This window comes from Portunus trituberculatus, chromosome 33 (genome assembly GCF_017591435.1).
Source record: "Portunus trituberculatus isolate SZX2019 chromosome 33, ASM1759143v1, whole genome shotgun sequence".
Lineage (NCBI taxonomy): Eukaryota > Metazoa > Arthropoda > Malacostraca > Decapoda > Portunidae > Portunus > Portunus trituberculatus.
In genome coordinates, this window is record NC_059287.1 from 14473261 (window position 1) to 14491136 (window position 17876).

General features: G+C 42.4%; 1 protein-coding gene and 1 long non-coding RNA gene across 2 annotated transcripts in view; one reads left to right on the plus strand and one right to left on the minus strand.

The window, feature by feature from the left end:
* The window catches only part of LOC123512395, a 29665-nt gene extending 26797 nt beyond the window's left edge, over positions 1-2868 (plus strand). The window contains exon 2 of the long non-coding RNA XR_006677084.1: positions 2815-2868. This is a non-coding gene — a long non-coding RNA (uncharacterized LOC123512395). The remainder of the gene's footprint in view (positions 1-2814) is intronic.
* LOC123512393 (cell division cycle and apoptosis regulator protein 1-like) lies at positions 1126-17535 on the minus strand. Its single transcript, XM_045268779.1, is given in 21 exon segments — positions 1126-3162; positions 3680-3795; positions 4083-4202; positions 4697-4813; positions 5072-5204; positions 6519-6782; positions 6908-7171; positions 7435-7566; positions 7947-7974; positions 7976-8100; positions 8216-8374; positions 8580-8663; positions 9168-9230; positions 10709-10952; positions 13096-13376; positions 13770-13995; positions 14272-14524; positions 15035-15255; positions 15673-15911; positions 16029-16437; positions 17399-17535. Coding segments are annotated over 20 exon segments (3627 nt in total). The 5' UTR covers positions 16428-16437; positions 17399-17535; the 3' UTR covers positions 1126-3003.
* Between the last annotated feature and the right edge of the window lie 341 nt (positions 17536-17876).

The window sequence follows — 17876 nt, forward strand, 5'->3', positions numbered from 1 at the left end:
TTCAACTTTTCTGCTACCAAACATATACGTGAAGTAACTCCCCATTAATTTCCTTCCTGCATGTGTTATTGTGGAAGCTTTAATTGTGTCTGCCAGCTCGTTTCATCATTATTCAATATCCCATCTTTGTAATTTTCCCAAGGGGCGTCCCATGCAATTCACTGCTCATTGGTCAAACGAAACATTTCTTTCGGGAATGCTGTTTTTATAGACTAGAAAAAAGCCTTGATGATATTTTATTATCTTGTTCACCAACACTGTTGTCGGCCATCAGTCTGGGTCTCCCTCAAACTTACAACCCATTGCGTGGCTCGCAACGCCGACCTCCTCTCAGGGAGGCGACAGGATGTCCGTTATCAGGATACCATGTTAATTTTCTACAACTGACATGTGGGGTTCCCCGGGGCACGATGATGGGTTCGCTGTGCGTCCTAATACTTGCCAATGACGCTCCCATCCACACGTTACCCCATCCCTGAAGGTATGTATGTGGATGACTGGCTTGACTGCTCTCCGTGGGCGTCCCAGTCAATAAAAGGACCCGGACTGCTCGATCGGCACTGCACACAACTCTGAAGCAACCAACAGGCGTGTACAGGACGTGCGACTATCAATCACTGCAAGACTTTAGTGATGCATGTTTGATGAGCACTTTTCCTATCTATAATTGAATAATAATTCTAACAAAAGTGACATCTGTCATCCATTCTTTCAGGACAGCTGTCATCGGCTAAAGCTGCCTCTGACATATCATAGGCCTGCCTTTTTCTCTCACCACACACTTCTTGTCATTTATACATCTAATACTACTACTAATATACTAATAATAATACTAATAATAATGGTAATAACAGTAGTAATAAACTGATCTTTGTGGTGTGTCTGTGTTACAAGGTATATACTGCCCAGAATGGATGATAGAGAGAGGGTGGAGTAGGGGTGCTGGAATGGGGATGAGGGTTAGATGGAAGTGATAAGGAGACAGTATGAAAAATACAGAAACAAGAAGGGAGTGCTTCCATCGTCAAAAGGCCTGACAGTGACACCAGACACTGTTTTACTCCTGCCCAGTCATGATGAGATGATTTTCTATGTTCAACTTAACGGTTCAAAAAATACAGATCATACAATTCCTTAAAATCTTTATTCTACTCACTAGACAAACTTCTGTACAAAGCAGCTTTTAATTACATCAGGAGAGGAAATGCTTCCTATGAAAGCGGAAGAGAATTCAGATACCAAATGTACACTGCATGAGCTGAATATCATCCTTAACTCTCACAGAATTATTTGTTCTTGAGGGCACTACATTCAATAAAAATAACATCATCATGGCAGTGAATGCTTGAGGTATAAAATCAATAAATATATTGAGTAGTAACAGGTATTCCAATAATGTACTGGGAAGTGTGTTTGTCTTTAATTCCTTAAGAAGTGATGCATAATGGGATCAAAGGGGAACTCGAGGCAGGCCTCACCAACCAAGTGACTGTCTGAGGAGTGTGAGAGCAGCACCACGGCCAGGCAGACATGGTGCACACACTCACTGGCGTCTGGCCTCACCCTTGCCACAATGGCTGGGCAAGGCTACAAGTCTGAAGTGTTGCTCAAGAGCAGCGAGGTGACTTAGTTCAGCAGGTTCCTTTACCAGATTTTCATGGAGCTTTGTTTCTGAATATCTTCAGTCCACAAAAAGTCAGCAATTATCTTTGTGGCTAGTGCCGACACAATGAAGGTGATGAGTGGAGAGTTGTAACCACCTTTGGTAAGGCAATGAGTAGCCTTAGTATTGTGAATTGAGTATGAATAGTAGAATTCACATATGGAATTAGAAACAATTACTTTAAAGCCATTGCATATTTAACAACATAACTCTGGCAACTTACTCACAACCACCTCACCAGTGTTGAGTGTTCAGCTTCCTTGGTCTACCACGCACAGAATTCCCTTCACCAGAGAGACAGAGTTTGATAATGCGGGAGAGCAATGAGTGACAGACTCCTTTAAGTGAGCAGAGCCAGATTTGTACTAATGGACAGTGATGGAGAGACAGACTGATACAAATGTATGGACATCATACATATAAATAGATAAAAATGGATGGAAATAGACTGACACAAATGAAAGAGAAGGAATATAATTGGAAATCTATACAATAATCAAACCAAATTTCCTTCACATATTGATGGTCACATTGGAAATGACTTACTTTTCATACTAATATTTACATTTTTACACATCAATACAAAAATGCATCAGTAACTCCGTTACTTATGAAAAATATATAAATATATATACTATATATATATGTATATATATATATACGAATTACATTTTCATCGCAAGTCAACAAAACACTTTGACATCATTCATGCAAAGTGGAAAACCAAACAGTTAAGTTATTGTCATCTCTGCAGCAACCTGAAGACCAAGAATTAATTGTCAGAGTAAAATTATTTACATTATACTTCTCTATTTTCTCAAGGCACACAAAGAACAAATTAAATCATCCTTGAAAGTGGATATTTGCAGCAGAGACAGAAATGCAGTCTTACATAGGTCAACGTCAAGCAAACTGAGTCTCGATGGGCCAGGCTCGCCGACATGACCCGGCTTGACCCGACCCGACCCGACCTGAGTCACAGCGGTTCATCCACAGTTGCTAACAAACAAAAAATAAATAAAACATCACAAGGGCTGGCCACCACAGGTCAAGAATCATCCCTGAATGTCATTATTTACAGAGCTCAGGTGATCCTCCCTTTGTTCCTCCCATACACAGCCTCCTAAGTAGACATTCAATGCCTTACACAGCACACACACACACACACACACACACACACACACACACACACACACACTCACTCAGACTCAGCCAAGACTGGAGGGAAGCATGTCACCAGTGCATCACTCAGACACACACAAACACACCAAGCAATCCCTCCACACACAGGTTACCAATCAAGACAGTGACAGTGACCAGAGCCACTCATCCTGTTATGTTCACTCAAAGGTTCCATTTTCCATGTGTTCCACCTTCACCCGTGTTTCCTTGACGTCTCGGAGTGTGAGGTCGTCTTCCTCCAGGTCGACGCCGGCCACCAGAGGGCGAATGACCAGCTTGATTTGGTTCAGGGCTCGCTGATACACATTGTTATCCTCCTGTTCAATGTAAAAGCACACTGGTTAATAATCTTTATTTTTTATGTAAGAGGATAAATCTGGCTAAGAACAACAAAAAACGATTGAATAAACAGGCCCACTGGCATGATATTAACATTTTCATCTGAGAACTAGTTAAGATTTGGTTAAGTCTCATTCAGTTCATTAATTTCACTTCCAATCCTTTCAGTTTTCTGTCAATTTGAAGAAGTCACATTTTGCAGAATTTGCTGTAATCTACAACTATTTAACACCCTGAGCATCATTATACATTTCCACATTCATTCTCCTTACTATTTGGTGATTTTATACAGCTTCAGAAACTTATGTGTGGAGATTAAAAAGTGAAGATTCTGAACATTAATCTTCTGACTTCCAAAGACCTTTCCTAATGTAAATTAAAAGGTCCAATGATACACAATTCTCTAGGTAAAAATATCCCAGTAAGGAGGTTAAGTAACAGCAACACGGCAGCTATGAATCCCCCTAACAGGTGCACACAGCTTGCCAAACTCACAATAGCTTTCTGGAGTTCCTCTTCTAGTGTCTTTATAGTAGAGTTGGCCATCTTGAGTTCTTTGGTGAGTTTGCTGATCTTTTCACTAGCCTTTTTGGATTCCTCCTTATTATTCACTGCAAAAAAGATGTATTGTTGAGATCACTATCCCTGTTCACTATGGCAATACTGAACTAACTAAGACAGACCCATAGTTTTAAACACAATTCCAAACTTTACAGGACCGCAATACTAAGAGACTCATACTATTAAATGCACAATCCCAAATTTTACTGGACCTTAAATATTTACCAAGCAACACGACACTTTCATTTCTTCAGACACTCCTGGTGGTCAGTGTTCCTTGCAAATCATGAGATGAAGGGAAAAGATTCACTTGATAATTTGACGGTGAAACACTTACATAATTCCTTCTGCAACTCCTTCAGCTTCTCCTCCGTGTTGCTGCGAGTGTTGTCTGACTTCTCCAGCTGCTGCATCAACTTGCTGATGTCCACCAGAGACCCGCCGTACTTCACCACACCTACAAGGAAACAAACCTTCATATCTCCAATGCATAACTCTCCATTTCTTCTGTCTTCATTCTTATTGATTCCCTTAACTAATATGAAGATAGACCATAAGTAACCAAACATTTCACTTCCTCTTGTCTTCATTGTCTACTTTACTGATGCAAAGTAACCAGTAATAATAAATGACCAGGTACAAAACACAGGCCAACACCAACCAGCTGTGAAAGAGACAATATATTACTCAATGCTTGTACCTTCCAGCACCTATACTCTCCATCACACCTTCTTACTCCTATCAATCCCACCTTAGATAACCAGTAGTAATAAATGACCCTCATACAAAAACACAGGCCAACACCAAGCAGCTGTGAAACAGACAACACGTTCTTCAATGCATGTACCTTCCATCACCTTTACTCTCCATTAGACCTACTCCAATCTATCCCACCTTAGATAACTAGTAATAAAAGACCCTGGTACAAAAACACAGGCCAACAATAAGCACCTGTGAAAGAGACAATGGGTTCCTCCTTGTTTCGGGTCCCTTTCCTTGTGCCGATCTTGCCTTCACAAGTGGGAGTCACCACTGCGTCTACGAACAGTGGCATTATTGTGTTGTTACCTGGTGGGAGAGATAACTGCAGGTAAGTGTTGAGTAACTAAATGAAAACTAAATATCAAGTGACAGGGATGCATTATACTGAGACAAAGCACACGGTCACTTACTATCAATGAATGGAAGAGGATTAGTGTGTGTACAGTTTGTGATTTCTTTTATATATTCTGCAACATTCCGAAGGCTATCAATGTTACTGCTTGTAAATATATGACTTTTCTTTTTATATCTGTGTGTGTGTGTGTGTGTGTGTGTGCAGCCTACCCATGGCCAGGAACTCGAGGTCTATGGAAGGCGGCGGGTCCCGAGGTTTGTCCTTGTCCTCGGCCGAGATGTCCGTCAATTTCCGGTAGTGTAACACATCTCTGGACATTACTTTAGACATTAGCTTTTTTTGCTGAAAAGTAGTCAGGATATACTTTCCACTCCAGCAGAAAATGGCATGTAAATATCACTACAGCAAAGAAATGAGATGAATATGTATATACAGTAAATCATTGCATTCTGACACCAAGCTTCTTTGAATCCCAGTATGTGAGGTCAATTTCTCATCTATATATCAAGTCAAAATTAATATATGGACTAATTGACTTTCATATTAACCCTTTCAGTACTGGGACACATTTTTACCTTGAGATTTGTGTACCATTTTATTGACATTAGTCTGTAGAGATCAGAAGATTAATGGCTACAGTCTTCACTACTTTAATCCCCCATATAAGTTTATAAAGCTGAATAAAATCATCAAATAGTAAGCAGAATGAATATGATAAAGTGTCATGGTACTGAAGGGGTTAACAGAACTGTAAAGACCCCAGAAAGAAATGTGGATAGGATCAGTGAAAAGATGTTATCCGATACTGATTTCTGTGCTAAGCTGTGCAGAATATCCCCATTTCTTCCCACACACCTATCAACTTCCAACACAGCTCATTCAAACAGTACAGATTAGGTATTAGATCACTTGAGAATGTGGGTTTTCACTGAGTTTTACAAGATTAATTTCTCAAGAGTAGCCGTCATCAAAACTTACATAACCTACTCCACACCACTATATTTTTTACTCTATCCACCTATCTACTCACACCATATCAAGAGTAAGATGGATAAACAAACTTGTGCTGTAGAGAGATTAACTGTATCTAACCTTAATCCACACCACTATCTTCCAGCTCACAAAACTCTCTCTATGACCAGATAAGAGTCAAGACAAGCAAAATGTGTTGTAGAGTGATAACTGAACATACTAATATTAATCCTACACTTCTATCAATCTCTTCTGACTATGCCCTCACTCAACAAAACTGGATACGTAAGAGTGACAATAATAAACCCAATAACAATAAAAAACTCAGCTGAAATGCATCAAAACTAACCTCTCACATCAATACGTTTCACCTGAGAGGGCCTAGAATCTTTCACCTGCTGACTAGAGCCCCATTAGAACCCTACACACTTCATTAATTAGTCTAAGGGAAAAGCTAACCATTTCTCTGCAATATACAACAATTCTCTACACTAAAAACAATGTACGAGATTTATATTAGCATTAGGAAGGAAAAAAAAAAATGGGATTTCAAAAAGTTTTGTAATTCTTTAGCCACTTTGATATTCACATGTGGCTGTAGAATAAGAAAAGCCTCACAGTGGTTAGTCATTAATGAAAAATGTGTCAAATAGGAGTGAAGAGGTTAAGAATGATAAAACAAACCTGAGCTCTAGAAAGGTTGAGTCCGAGCATATTGATGATGTCCTCCAGGTCTCTGTCAATTATGTAGCCCGTGTGAGTCTGGTCAAAGTAAACAAAGGAGAGCAGCAGGTAAGGATCAATAGTTATCATCTTCTTCTTCTCCTTCTTCTCCCTCCTCTCCCGGTCCTTCTTGTCATCCTTCTTCTTGCCGTCCTTTGAGTCCCTGCGGTCGTCACGATCCTTGCTGTCCTTCAGAATAATGTCGTCCTTGGAATCTTCGTCATCCTGCAAAAAATTGAAGGTTATTTTTATTTCAGCTACATCATATTCACCCTTCACTTTATTTATTTACTTTTTGCTGGTGGTATAACGTTAGGTATTAAATTCAGGTTTTATCAATTTATTCTCACCACTTCATCCTCATCTTCCTCATCCTCCATGTCTTCATCTTCCTCCTCTTCTTCCTTCTTCTCTTCCTTCTCCTCCTTGACTTCTTCCTTTTCCTTTTTCTCCTTCTTCTCTGCCTGCTTATCCTCCTCCATTTTCTCTTCACGTTCTTCCTCATCTTCCTTCTTGTCTTTTTCTTCTTTCTTCTCCTTTTCCTCTTTCTCCTCTTTCTTCTCTTTGTCCTTCTTATCCTTGTCTTTGTCTTTCTTGTCTTCCTTTTCCTTTTTCTGCAATAAAAGAATAACATGACAGGCACAAAGTTGCAAAGTAACAAAAACACTTGAAAACCTCAATCACTTTCACAAACTGTTAAATCTATTCAAAATAAGGCCTGGATAGCTCCTAATGACAGTTAAATATATCCTAGAGTCTTTATCTTTCTACACCATCAAATAACTTCATAATCAGTCATATTTACCTCTTCCACACTGAGCATGTCACTCACTCACTCACTCACTCACAAACACAAAGGCAAGCCAGTCACACTCACCTCCTCCTTGGCAGGTTTCTCAGGACACTCACACAATGCCCGGTATATACGGAAGGCAAAGTCCCTCATCAGCATTTCATTGAAGAGCTCGGCAAACAGACTTACTTCAAACGAGTGTTCCTTGTTGTCTTCCTGCAAACAAAATATGGATCTGAACAGAAGAGGGAAAACACTCATACATGGATGACATTTAGAGAGCATGGCAAGAAGTCTAATGAGAGGATGTGAGGATGTGTAATAATATGAAACGAAATCAGATACATCTGTGAAAACTACATACAAATTCAATGAAAAAATAGGCATGGCAAGATATCTCTAATGAAAGGATGTGAGGACATGTAACAATATGAAAGGAAATGGAATAAATCTGCAAGAACCACGTACAAAATCAATGAAAAATATATTCCTTGTTATTCAGGATATGACGAACATACTCAATCACGTAAAAATAAAAGTAAGTAAACAGCAAGTCTGTTTCTCCTCCTTCTCCAATGAATAGGTTGAGTACTCACCTGCCTATAATCAAGGAGGACAGAGAGACATGGTGGTGCAGTCAAACTTTCCGGACTTAGCAGTGCGCGAGGGGTGCACCACAATCATGGGCTGGTCCGGCAGGGTGTACCTCTTCTCCAGTAGATTCCTCTCTCTCTCCTCTGCCTTCTTCTTCTGTTTGGGTGGAAAGGTGGTGAGTTGGTAAAATAAACTGTTTGATCGCCTATTGTTGTTATTTTAATTAATGTTACGACAGACAGAGGAAAATGTGAAAGGTATCTATACAAACCTCCTCTTCCTCTTTCTTCCTTTCTTCCTCCTCTTTCTTCTTGCGTTCCTCTTCCTTCTTTTTCTCTTCTTCCTCCTGCTTCTTTGCCTCGTCTGTCTCTGTACTCTCAGCACTGGCAGCCTTCTCAGACTCCTCCTTCTCTTGCTCGTTCTTGAGGATCTGCAGAGAGCAACATTAATTCACCTTCAATGTAGAGAATATCTGATGTGACTAATGGACTTTAATGACAATGGCTAGTGAGTGAACAAGAGACTGAGAAAAAAAAAAAAAAAAAAAAAAAAAAAAAAAAAAATGCTGAAGTTAGAGAACAGGATGAATTAATATGGATGCATTGAAGGATACAGTAAGGTGCAAAAAGACTAACCTTTGTCAAGCGAGCAATGAGCTGTGACTTGAGGCCTTTGCTGTTCAACATTCTGGCATCTAGTTCAGCACGCAGCTCAACCACCTGAAACAAAACGTGTGTGACTTTCACTTACAAACTATTTTGATACAATCTGCTGATATGTTTTCCAGAAGTTGGGTGGCCACACGTGTAATATTTTCCCTAAGTCTTATTAAGTTTGCAAGCAGTTTTTTTTTATGAATTGTCTATTTTGGAAAATGTCAGAATTTGTGAACCAATAAGAAAAACTGGAAGTACATTTTCATGTTTCTTATAATTTTTTTTCCTTTTAATAATTGATTCAGATATAAATTAAACAACTCAGTAGTCATACATTTTGGGAAAATTTTCAAAATGTGTAAGTAAAGTGTAATTCTTTCCCCGTTCTTCAGACAATATTTATTTCATCACATATAATGCTATTTCTCAATTACACTTCTTTGCATTTCAAGTTTCTCTTTCAAGGAAAAGATGCATAACTAGGAAGTAAGACTGGATAGTAAGTCTAAAAAAGCATCAGATATTTCCACAAAAAATAAACACTGAAGACTTGAAGCAAATACTAACCTTCATATTCTTTGGGTCTAGAGTAGCATAGTGGCTTGGGTCCTTCTTCTTGGGGGAGTCATCCTAGAAGAGCAGAAGGCACTGTTAGGTTCCACTCCCAGCTAAGCCTAAGAGGTGAAGAGTATGAACAGAACCTATCCAGACTGCCACAATGATTATCAGGGGAAAGGCTGGTCTATTGGCTGTGTCCCTATCCTCACTCACTGCAGCTGGGACCTTCAGAGGACACGTAGATGGTTAAGATAGTGAGAGTAGTTGTAGCAGTAGAAGTAGTAGTAGTAGTAGTGGTGACAGTAGTAGAGGTAGTAGTAAAGATAATAGTGGTAATAGTAGAAGTTGTAATACATGATCTAAACAACAGGGAAATGGCACTTTTAAAGTGTATATGAATATACATGTCTGCAATTATATTTTTATATACAACTAAGTATATAAATATGAATGAACCGTTTGTCACGTCATGAAGCAGAGTGTGGTGTCAGCGACAGAGTCACTGTCATGAGCTATGTGAGGTGAGGAGCACCAGGAATACAATGAGCAATGAGAGGAAGTGAGGCCCATCACTGCACTGGGCAAAGCTTTCTTCTCTGAGTGGTAGTGTTGACTTGCTTCAGTCTGGACCCCCCACCCTGCTCAGTGCCAAGAATGAAGTTATGATCATGGCCAAGATGATGATGATGGCGATGATGACAATGAAGAAATAACTTGAGATAAGAAGCATATATCAAAGTACAGTTGTTAATGATGCAAAACACAGGCAAGAAATACAGACTGAGTGCAATTTGGGAAAGTTGTGTGGAAATTGAGATGGTGATGTATGGAGGAGAAACAAGAGTCCAATAATATAAGGGTGATAATACCAATAATATAAGGGTGATAATACCAAATACAGAAACATCTAGTAGAGTCTGCAAGAAAAGGCTGGAGGAGATGGTGGTGGTGGCAGTGGTGGCGGAGGATGGGTGATATGATAGGAGGAGGAATGGATGTGTCCACCAGTGGTCACACACTCAAGACCATCAATACCCTTGGGTACGTGACCTTTCACCTTCCCTGACTTCTCAAGTAACCCGCCTGCAGTCAACAAAAACTAATTTGAGGGCATTACTCTCACAAGAGACCCATCTTCAATAAGAAAGGAAAATATGAAGAATTTTTGTTTTTTTTGTTATTGTCAAATCAAGCAAAAATCATGATCAAAGCAACCTTGCTTTAGGTGAAGGCAAAGGCTAAAATAATCAAATGGTAAACCAATCCATACATCTTATACAACTTTTAAAACATGACAAAATCTGCTCTCCAACAGTGAGGTGGGTGAGGTGATGTGGGAGTGAACTTCATGCCAAAGATTGCTCCCTCTCTCCTCCTGTCTCTCGAGCAGCCAGTTTGAGGACAAAGTTCACACCCACAGAGCACCACTGTATCACTGCCGGCAACGCCAATGAGTGGTGACTGCAGTGCAGGGAACTGGGAGAGAGCACAGGAAAGTGGTCTGCAAGGAGAGAGTAAAACCATAGAGAAGAAAAAGGTCGAATGAGTGCCTTGTTCTCCTCCTCCTCCCCCTCCTGTTCATCCAACTGCTGGGTGGCTCCGGATGAACATGACAGCTTCTTCTCCAGCTGGTGCTTATAGTTGAGGTGGAGGCCGTCCCACTCCAGTTTGGCTGGGCAAACGTTCCAAACATCTGGGAGAAATAGTACAGTGGTTTCAACCCGGGCAGACGTGCTGCTCCGGCCCTTGTGTGAAGACTCGCCTCGACGATAGTAAATCTCCGCAAACCGGTACCTGAGATGGAACAACGGCGGTGTGTCAGGAGAAGGGCCGCTTGAGGGGCGCGGCAAAGGCAGTGTTACAATTGCGTCAAGGATAGCTTACGCGAGGACACACTGATAACTCAGCCGAAAAGTGGCTCACTATAACTTATCCCTGAGACAAGGGGAGTGGGAATACTGTACAGGTTTCCATACTCCCCGAGTGTCGCAAAGACGACTAAAGGGGACGAGGGCAAGGGCTGGGAACCCCTGCCCTGGGAACTGTCATACATTCCCAAGGATCAAGAAAGAAGCAGAAGGGGGCATTTTCTTTACTTTGATGAATTCTCGTCTCCTATCATTGCTTTTTCTGCTTCTTTCTTGGATGACACTTCACAAGTGCAGGAAAAGACAAGTTCTATAAAATAAAATGAAAAAGTCAATATTCTTCACACCCTCCTCCTTCCTTCCAACCTGTTCAAATGTAAATTCTGAGACAGTGTTTTCTAAAGTCTATGCTGCATGACCCGGAAAGGAAGCCCTGCTCTGACCAACCACCTGACTCCTGTCGGCCGCACCTCTCGGATCTTTCACCTGCCGAGACAACTCACACTCAATGCCACCAAACACTTTTAATCTTTACACACATTCTTACCAATCAGAGATGATCAGATATATACATGTATCAATATATATATATATATATATATATATATATATATATATATATATATATATATATATATATATATGTGTGTACTTACATTTGCTTAATGGTAGTGATTCCAAGTGAGAACAAAAGTACAGATTTCAACTTACAAAAAAAGTAGTTGGCGACATTATTCAGCTCTGGGTTCAACTCATTCCAAAAAATATCATGACACGAGCATGGGAACAAGCTCCTAAAATGTTCAATGATGCCAATCAAACTGAAGCCAATGTACAGCAAAATCATCACTCAATATCTGTAAACTAAAATTTATCTTATTAATATCTCAGAGCATGATATGAGCAGCAAGAGCTACTGACTGCTGACTGCTGACTGGAAGAGTCTTTCTTGTCTGTCTGTGCGGTGCAGCAGCTCACTTGCTGAAGGCTATCATTCATGGAGCAACTGAGGGAACTGGCAATTTTCTTTTCTTTCAATAATTGCTATTGATGACAGTTGCTACAACTGCTCAAACTAGATGCCTTCTGGACTTTCTTTTGTGACGAGCCAAGGAGCCTTGAAGACTGACATCTGAAGCAACGCCTTTGTGTGAACCAAACAGAATGCAGAAATATTAAGCATACTGAGCCAAATCATGAACTCTTGACACAGCTCAGTAACAGCAACAAAAGTGTTGTTAAGCAGCCTTTCAATAAAGCTAGCTTAGTAGAGGCAGGCTTTTTCTTCTTTCCACCAAAAAATAAAATGAGTGAATCAAGAGTGCAGTCACTAAACAAACCTTAACTTCCTTGGAGACAAGACCTGAAAGCTGTAGCAACTCTGCCTGCCCCAGTGGCACCAGGTGCCAGGGAGATCTAGGCAGCACTGGAAATTGAGCATAAGGAGGTTGCCCAGTGCCTTCAGCGTGGAGGGACTACATGTGATGTGCAGTACAGTGCACTGTACTGCAGTCTAATGTTGTTGGACAAAAAAAGTGTGTGACGCACCACTAAACTAAAGAATGCTTTCACTATGCCAGAATGAGATGTGTCACGACACACTGCAGTGCCTTGCTGGGTCTTAACTAATGCATGTAAACATTTTGCTCATTACTTTCCTAAGTAGAGTAAATCTCCAGATAGTGTATTCAGTACTTAGCACTGCATCTATATTTCTCTGAGGACCATGTTGATCTGTAAGAACAATAACATAAGAGTTGTGAGAAAGCACTGCAGCAACTGCCTCAAGCTAACTTGCAGTAGTCCAGTGATGTCTTACTATCAAATAAGAAATACTCCTAGCAAATAAACACACAGGAACCATCAGCAGCCTTACTTGTGGCGAAGAAAACCTGTGACCTCCATCAGCAAACAAAGCAAGGGACAGGAAGAGAGAAGTACAATCAACCACTACTACACACCCTCCTCTCTCATGCACTCACACCCTGAACTGCCCCACTCCCTCCTCTCTCTCCCCACACACAAGGGGCCAAAAGGTCACCACACAAAACTAGTGTCCGGAGCATTACCAGGTGGTGCACCCCGAAAGGTCAATCCCTGTCAGAGCTCGGCACGTTCGAACAGCAGTGCGGATGAGAACGTTGGGGTCCTTCTCAGGGTTGGGGCCATCCAGGGAGGGGCTCCAGTACCCACCAATGGCCATGGTCTCATTTTTGCCCTTCAGACCCACTAGGAAGTTGATGAGTCTGGTTGGATGTACAAAGCATTCCCGGATGTCACTCGGGTCTTCACTCAAAGCACAGGACCGCCGGAAGATGTCCTCTAGCGCTGGCACTGCCATCAACATTACCTAAGGATGATAACCACAATGCAACACAATTAGATGAACTTTTAATAAGGAGATAACAAGAAAATGCAAACACCACATACATACATACATATACTAAAGCTGTCTTCTGATAACAAAGGAGGATACCCAAGATGAGACACACCTTTCCTTTAGATTAGTTTCTCAGCATTATAGTGTCACTTCTCTGAGGAATACTATGTAGTAGCTACCAACAGTATCTTGGGATGTAGTGTGATGGTGAACAAGACAATCCTTTTCCACCAGGGAATGTCAGAACTAAGTGTGTAAGAGTGTGTGCTGGTTTGTCTGACCCACACCACAGGCAGCTGCTAGTATGGTACATGAATAAATTGATTAACAACACTGTTAAGGAGAGCAAAGGCAGACACCCACCTTTGCGGCAAAGCTGTGATTGGCGTCAGGTGCGTCATAGATTGAGTCATTCTCTACCACGGGATCCACTTCTTTGTTCATGATGTGGAAGGAGACAGGGCGGGGGAACTGGAAGGGTCGGTGTGCAGGGAAGGTGTCTGACCACAGAGGCCTGGCCAGGAACACGTCTGATGGCACGTATAGGTTGCTGTAGCGCTTCTTCAGCTCCAGCACATTGGCTTCCTTCCTGTAAAATAGATAGATGGCTATTCTTATTTACAAACTTAAACACATCATTGCATGCAACTCAAGACTCACATGTAAAAGAGTAAAAACCTTACTTCACTCCCTAAAAATCACAACTGGATAAACACACACACAAATTTAGGACAGAGTTAGATGCAAAAGAACAGAGATGGGACAACACGATCGTAAGTGTGGCTCTTTTTCTGTACGTCAGAACTAGGTAAATAAAACGAAACACAAACACACACACACACACACACACACAACTGATACGTACATATGCAGCAGTATCTTGGGGACCTGCACATTGTAGCGAGGCACCACTCTCATCCTCCGCCTGGGTGGGGAACGCGACCTTCCCCGACTCCTGCTGCGCTTTCTACTCTCTCTCTTCTCCTCCTTGTCTTTATCTGCACGTTCTCTGTCTCTGTCTCGGGATGTCCGGCTTCGCTCCTCCCGCCGGTCCCTCCGAGGTGATCTGGCGCGGGGTCCAAGAACACTGCGGGTACTGAAGCTTCCTGCAGCAGCTTCTGAAAACATCATGGCATTAGAACACAGGGAAAGGAACACCAAACAATAGTTGCATTGCTGGTATTTCAATGAGTATTTGCCACAGGAAGAGGGGAATATTGACATGAGAAATACAGGAGTAAATATGAAGTAAAAAAAAACAGCAACAGTCCTATTATTTTCATAAGAGATAAAAGATTGATGAGATTAATACAAATGAAGTAAAAAAGAAAGGAGCAACAGGCCTATTTTTATATGAGAGGAAGAGTATAAACAAATACATTTGAAACAGCAAACAACAACACCCCTATTATCTTAGTGAAGGTGGAAAAGGAGGATGGAAAAAGAGATGAAAAAATAGTACATATATATTGATCAATCCGTCTATACACCAGAACCAGACAATGCCCCACACACTCACACATACACATCATGCACTCTCAGCTCCCTCAACTCACAACAGAGAGTCTTGTGATGCACTGTACAACATCCCTTATCTAAAACTTCAAGACCAGCTAGTAGTAACTCACCGCTGCTGAAGTTAGGTGGCGGCACAGCATTATAGGAGCCGCTGCGATTGCCACCTTCCCTCACTGTCATGCTGCTGCGACTCTGGTTTTGGGAGGGAGCACCTGTGGGCCCAGGAATCACCTGGACACGATTGGCATTCCATTTAAAAGGCATATTGGGGTTATAAGTGGCTTCCACCAACACTCGATCGCCAACCTTGGGTGCCTGTCCCTTGACACAGCTGCGGGGGACAAAACACCTATCAATACTGACTCATGGAGCAATGCTTGGCGCACAATATCCGTCTTTGCCAACACTTATTACAGCTGAGTTGTGGAGCAATGCTTGGCACATACAATACTCATTTCTGCAAACAATTATCACTTATGCAATCAAATACTAAATACTGATTGGAGTTAAGATTCATTAGGTTTTTTTGTGTGATCTGACAAAAAAAAAAGTCGTCCTAAAAACTAATGACAGCAACTATATCAAACTGTCACTGGTATCTATAAGTCAGTAAAAGATGTCAAGCTATACACCGTCAGGATTGGATATATATGATTGACAGTTCCTCAGTTTATGATGGTGCAGTTTATTCCTCCCACTGAACAGACTCAGTGGTGGCCTGAAGCATCACCATCACCACCATACTTGCCTCGTCTGGAAGAACACGTCCTCGTCCACAAAACCAAAGTCAGCACACAGCTTGGTGATGGTGCCGGTGAACACCCGCTGTTTCTGAGGCTGCTGGCCTGTGTTGCTGTTGGCTATGCTGTTCTGTAGATTGGTCTGCAGGTTGGTGGCGATCGTGGCCAAATTGCTTGGGGTGGCTGCAGGATTGAAGGCCCCAGGGGGTGCCAAGGCCCTGGGGGTGGGGTAAGTCACTGCCGTCACCTGCAAAACATGACGATTCGTTTTAATGCAAAAGATTACAAGATAAATATCCCTTGAATACACCAACAATCCATCACTCAAAGCTCAGACACTGCAATAACATTGTACATTATCCACCTGAGGTTGTGGCTGCGGCTGAGGCTGTGGCTGAGGCTGTGGCTGCATCTGTGGCTGCATTTGAGCACTGGATATCTGTGCAGGGTTGACCAGGCTTGGTGGCTGCAGGGCCTGAGTCATGGGTGGCTGGCCCATTAGGCTCCCGCCACCTGCCGGCTGGCCAATGGTCTGTTGTGTGATGGTTGGCTGGCCAAGGGTCTGCAACCCACCCAAGCCAGGGGGCTGGATCATGCTCTGTTGGACTGGAGCATACTGGGGCTGCTGTGGGGCGCCTCCCAGCACCAGCTGTTGACTGGGTGCCGAGGGGTGCTGACCCAGGAGGGATGGCTGCAGCTGAGGGGTGGCCTGGGGTCGCTGCTGCCACGGTGGAGGTGCCTTGCCAGCGCCAAACTGTGCCATTGTGTCTTGCCTGTAAGCAGCAGCAACAGTAAGGCTTTGTAGGACACTAAGATGAGTGTGAAGACAATGAATCTTGTTGCACAAATAATTTGTGTATCTTTCAACACAGAAGACACACTGTCCTTGGTAACCACAGGCTGCTAAATATCAAAGGTGAAGAGGCTAACAAACATTTACTGACAATGCTAATTTAGTTATGTCCTCAATAATTCAACAGATGTTAAGGCCTAAGCATCTTTAAGCCTATACATAATACAGTATAGTGATGCTGAGTAGGACAGACAACCAACTAATACAGCACTGCACTGGCTAGACTCACAGACTGCTGCTCTTGAGTGTCTTGAGAGAGAGAGAGAGAGAGAGAGAGAGAGAGAGAGAGAGAGAGAGAGAGAGAGAGAGAGAGAGAAAAAATTAATAACTGGCATCACATACTGGCAGGCCGCAGGTCCAGCCAGCATGGGACACTAATTTCATGAGTGTCTAATAATACATCAGACATTTTCCAGCATAAACCAGACATTCAACGCATCTTTCACCTCAAATTACTTACGGCGCAAATAATATAGGGCTAAACAGCCCCGAGCCTACCCCAATGACCCTGGCAAGCAACCCTGCCTCCCTGCACAGTGCCTGGAAGAGCCACGCAGGCAGTCAGGCCTTCCCAGCAATCCCGTGTCCGCCTCTTTCCCCTCCAGATAATCCCCCCACACACCAGCCTCGCAATCCTGAATCAGCCCAGCACCAATCTCAACAAAAACAAACACGGAAGGGACAGGAAATGTAATGATCGCAGCATGGCACCCAAATGTTGTCCCTTTCACGGGCCGACATTCCTTCATTGTTTACAAACTGAACCTCTTATTGAACACCTCACTACGCCCCACCCAGGGCCCCTACACCCTTCACACACCCACCACTGAACAACACAGGGTAGTTAATCACGTAGAGTTAAATCATAAATTGTAACTCACAGAACTCCCCCAGTATTTTGTTAAGATGTTCGGGGAGTAACACGTCCTGCCTGGCAATATGGCGACCGCGCGGCGCTCAATGTTGCCACCGCGGCCCCCACGGCTTGCCTCCCCGACCCCCGACGCTCGCGAGGCCGCCACCACGCAGATTCTAGCCCAACACCGCGCTCTGTGGCTCCCAGGGGGTACTGTCTTCAGAACCATAGGGATGGTAAGTCTAGTTTTCATATTTTTTTTTCTACTAATGATGATGCAGAATCCTTGTTATACTATGATAAGCATAATGGAAATTGTTTCTAGGAGGCGAATTAAAGGGATGATATTATTTCATCACAATCGCGATCTACTGCTGTCGGTGTCGCATCCTTGTCCATCAACGACATTGAAGCTACAGAGACGACTGGTTGCAAAGACTACAGGAATATTCTCATGAGACTTATACAGAACAGTAACCTAAATCTAAGCATTACAAAGGTAA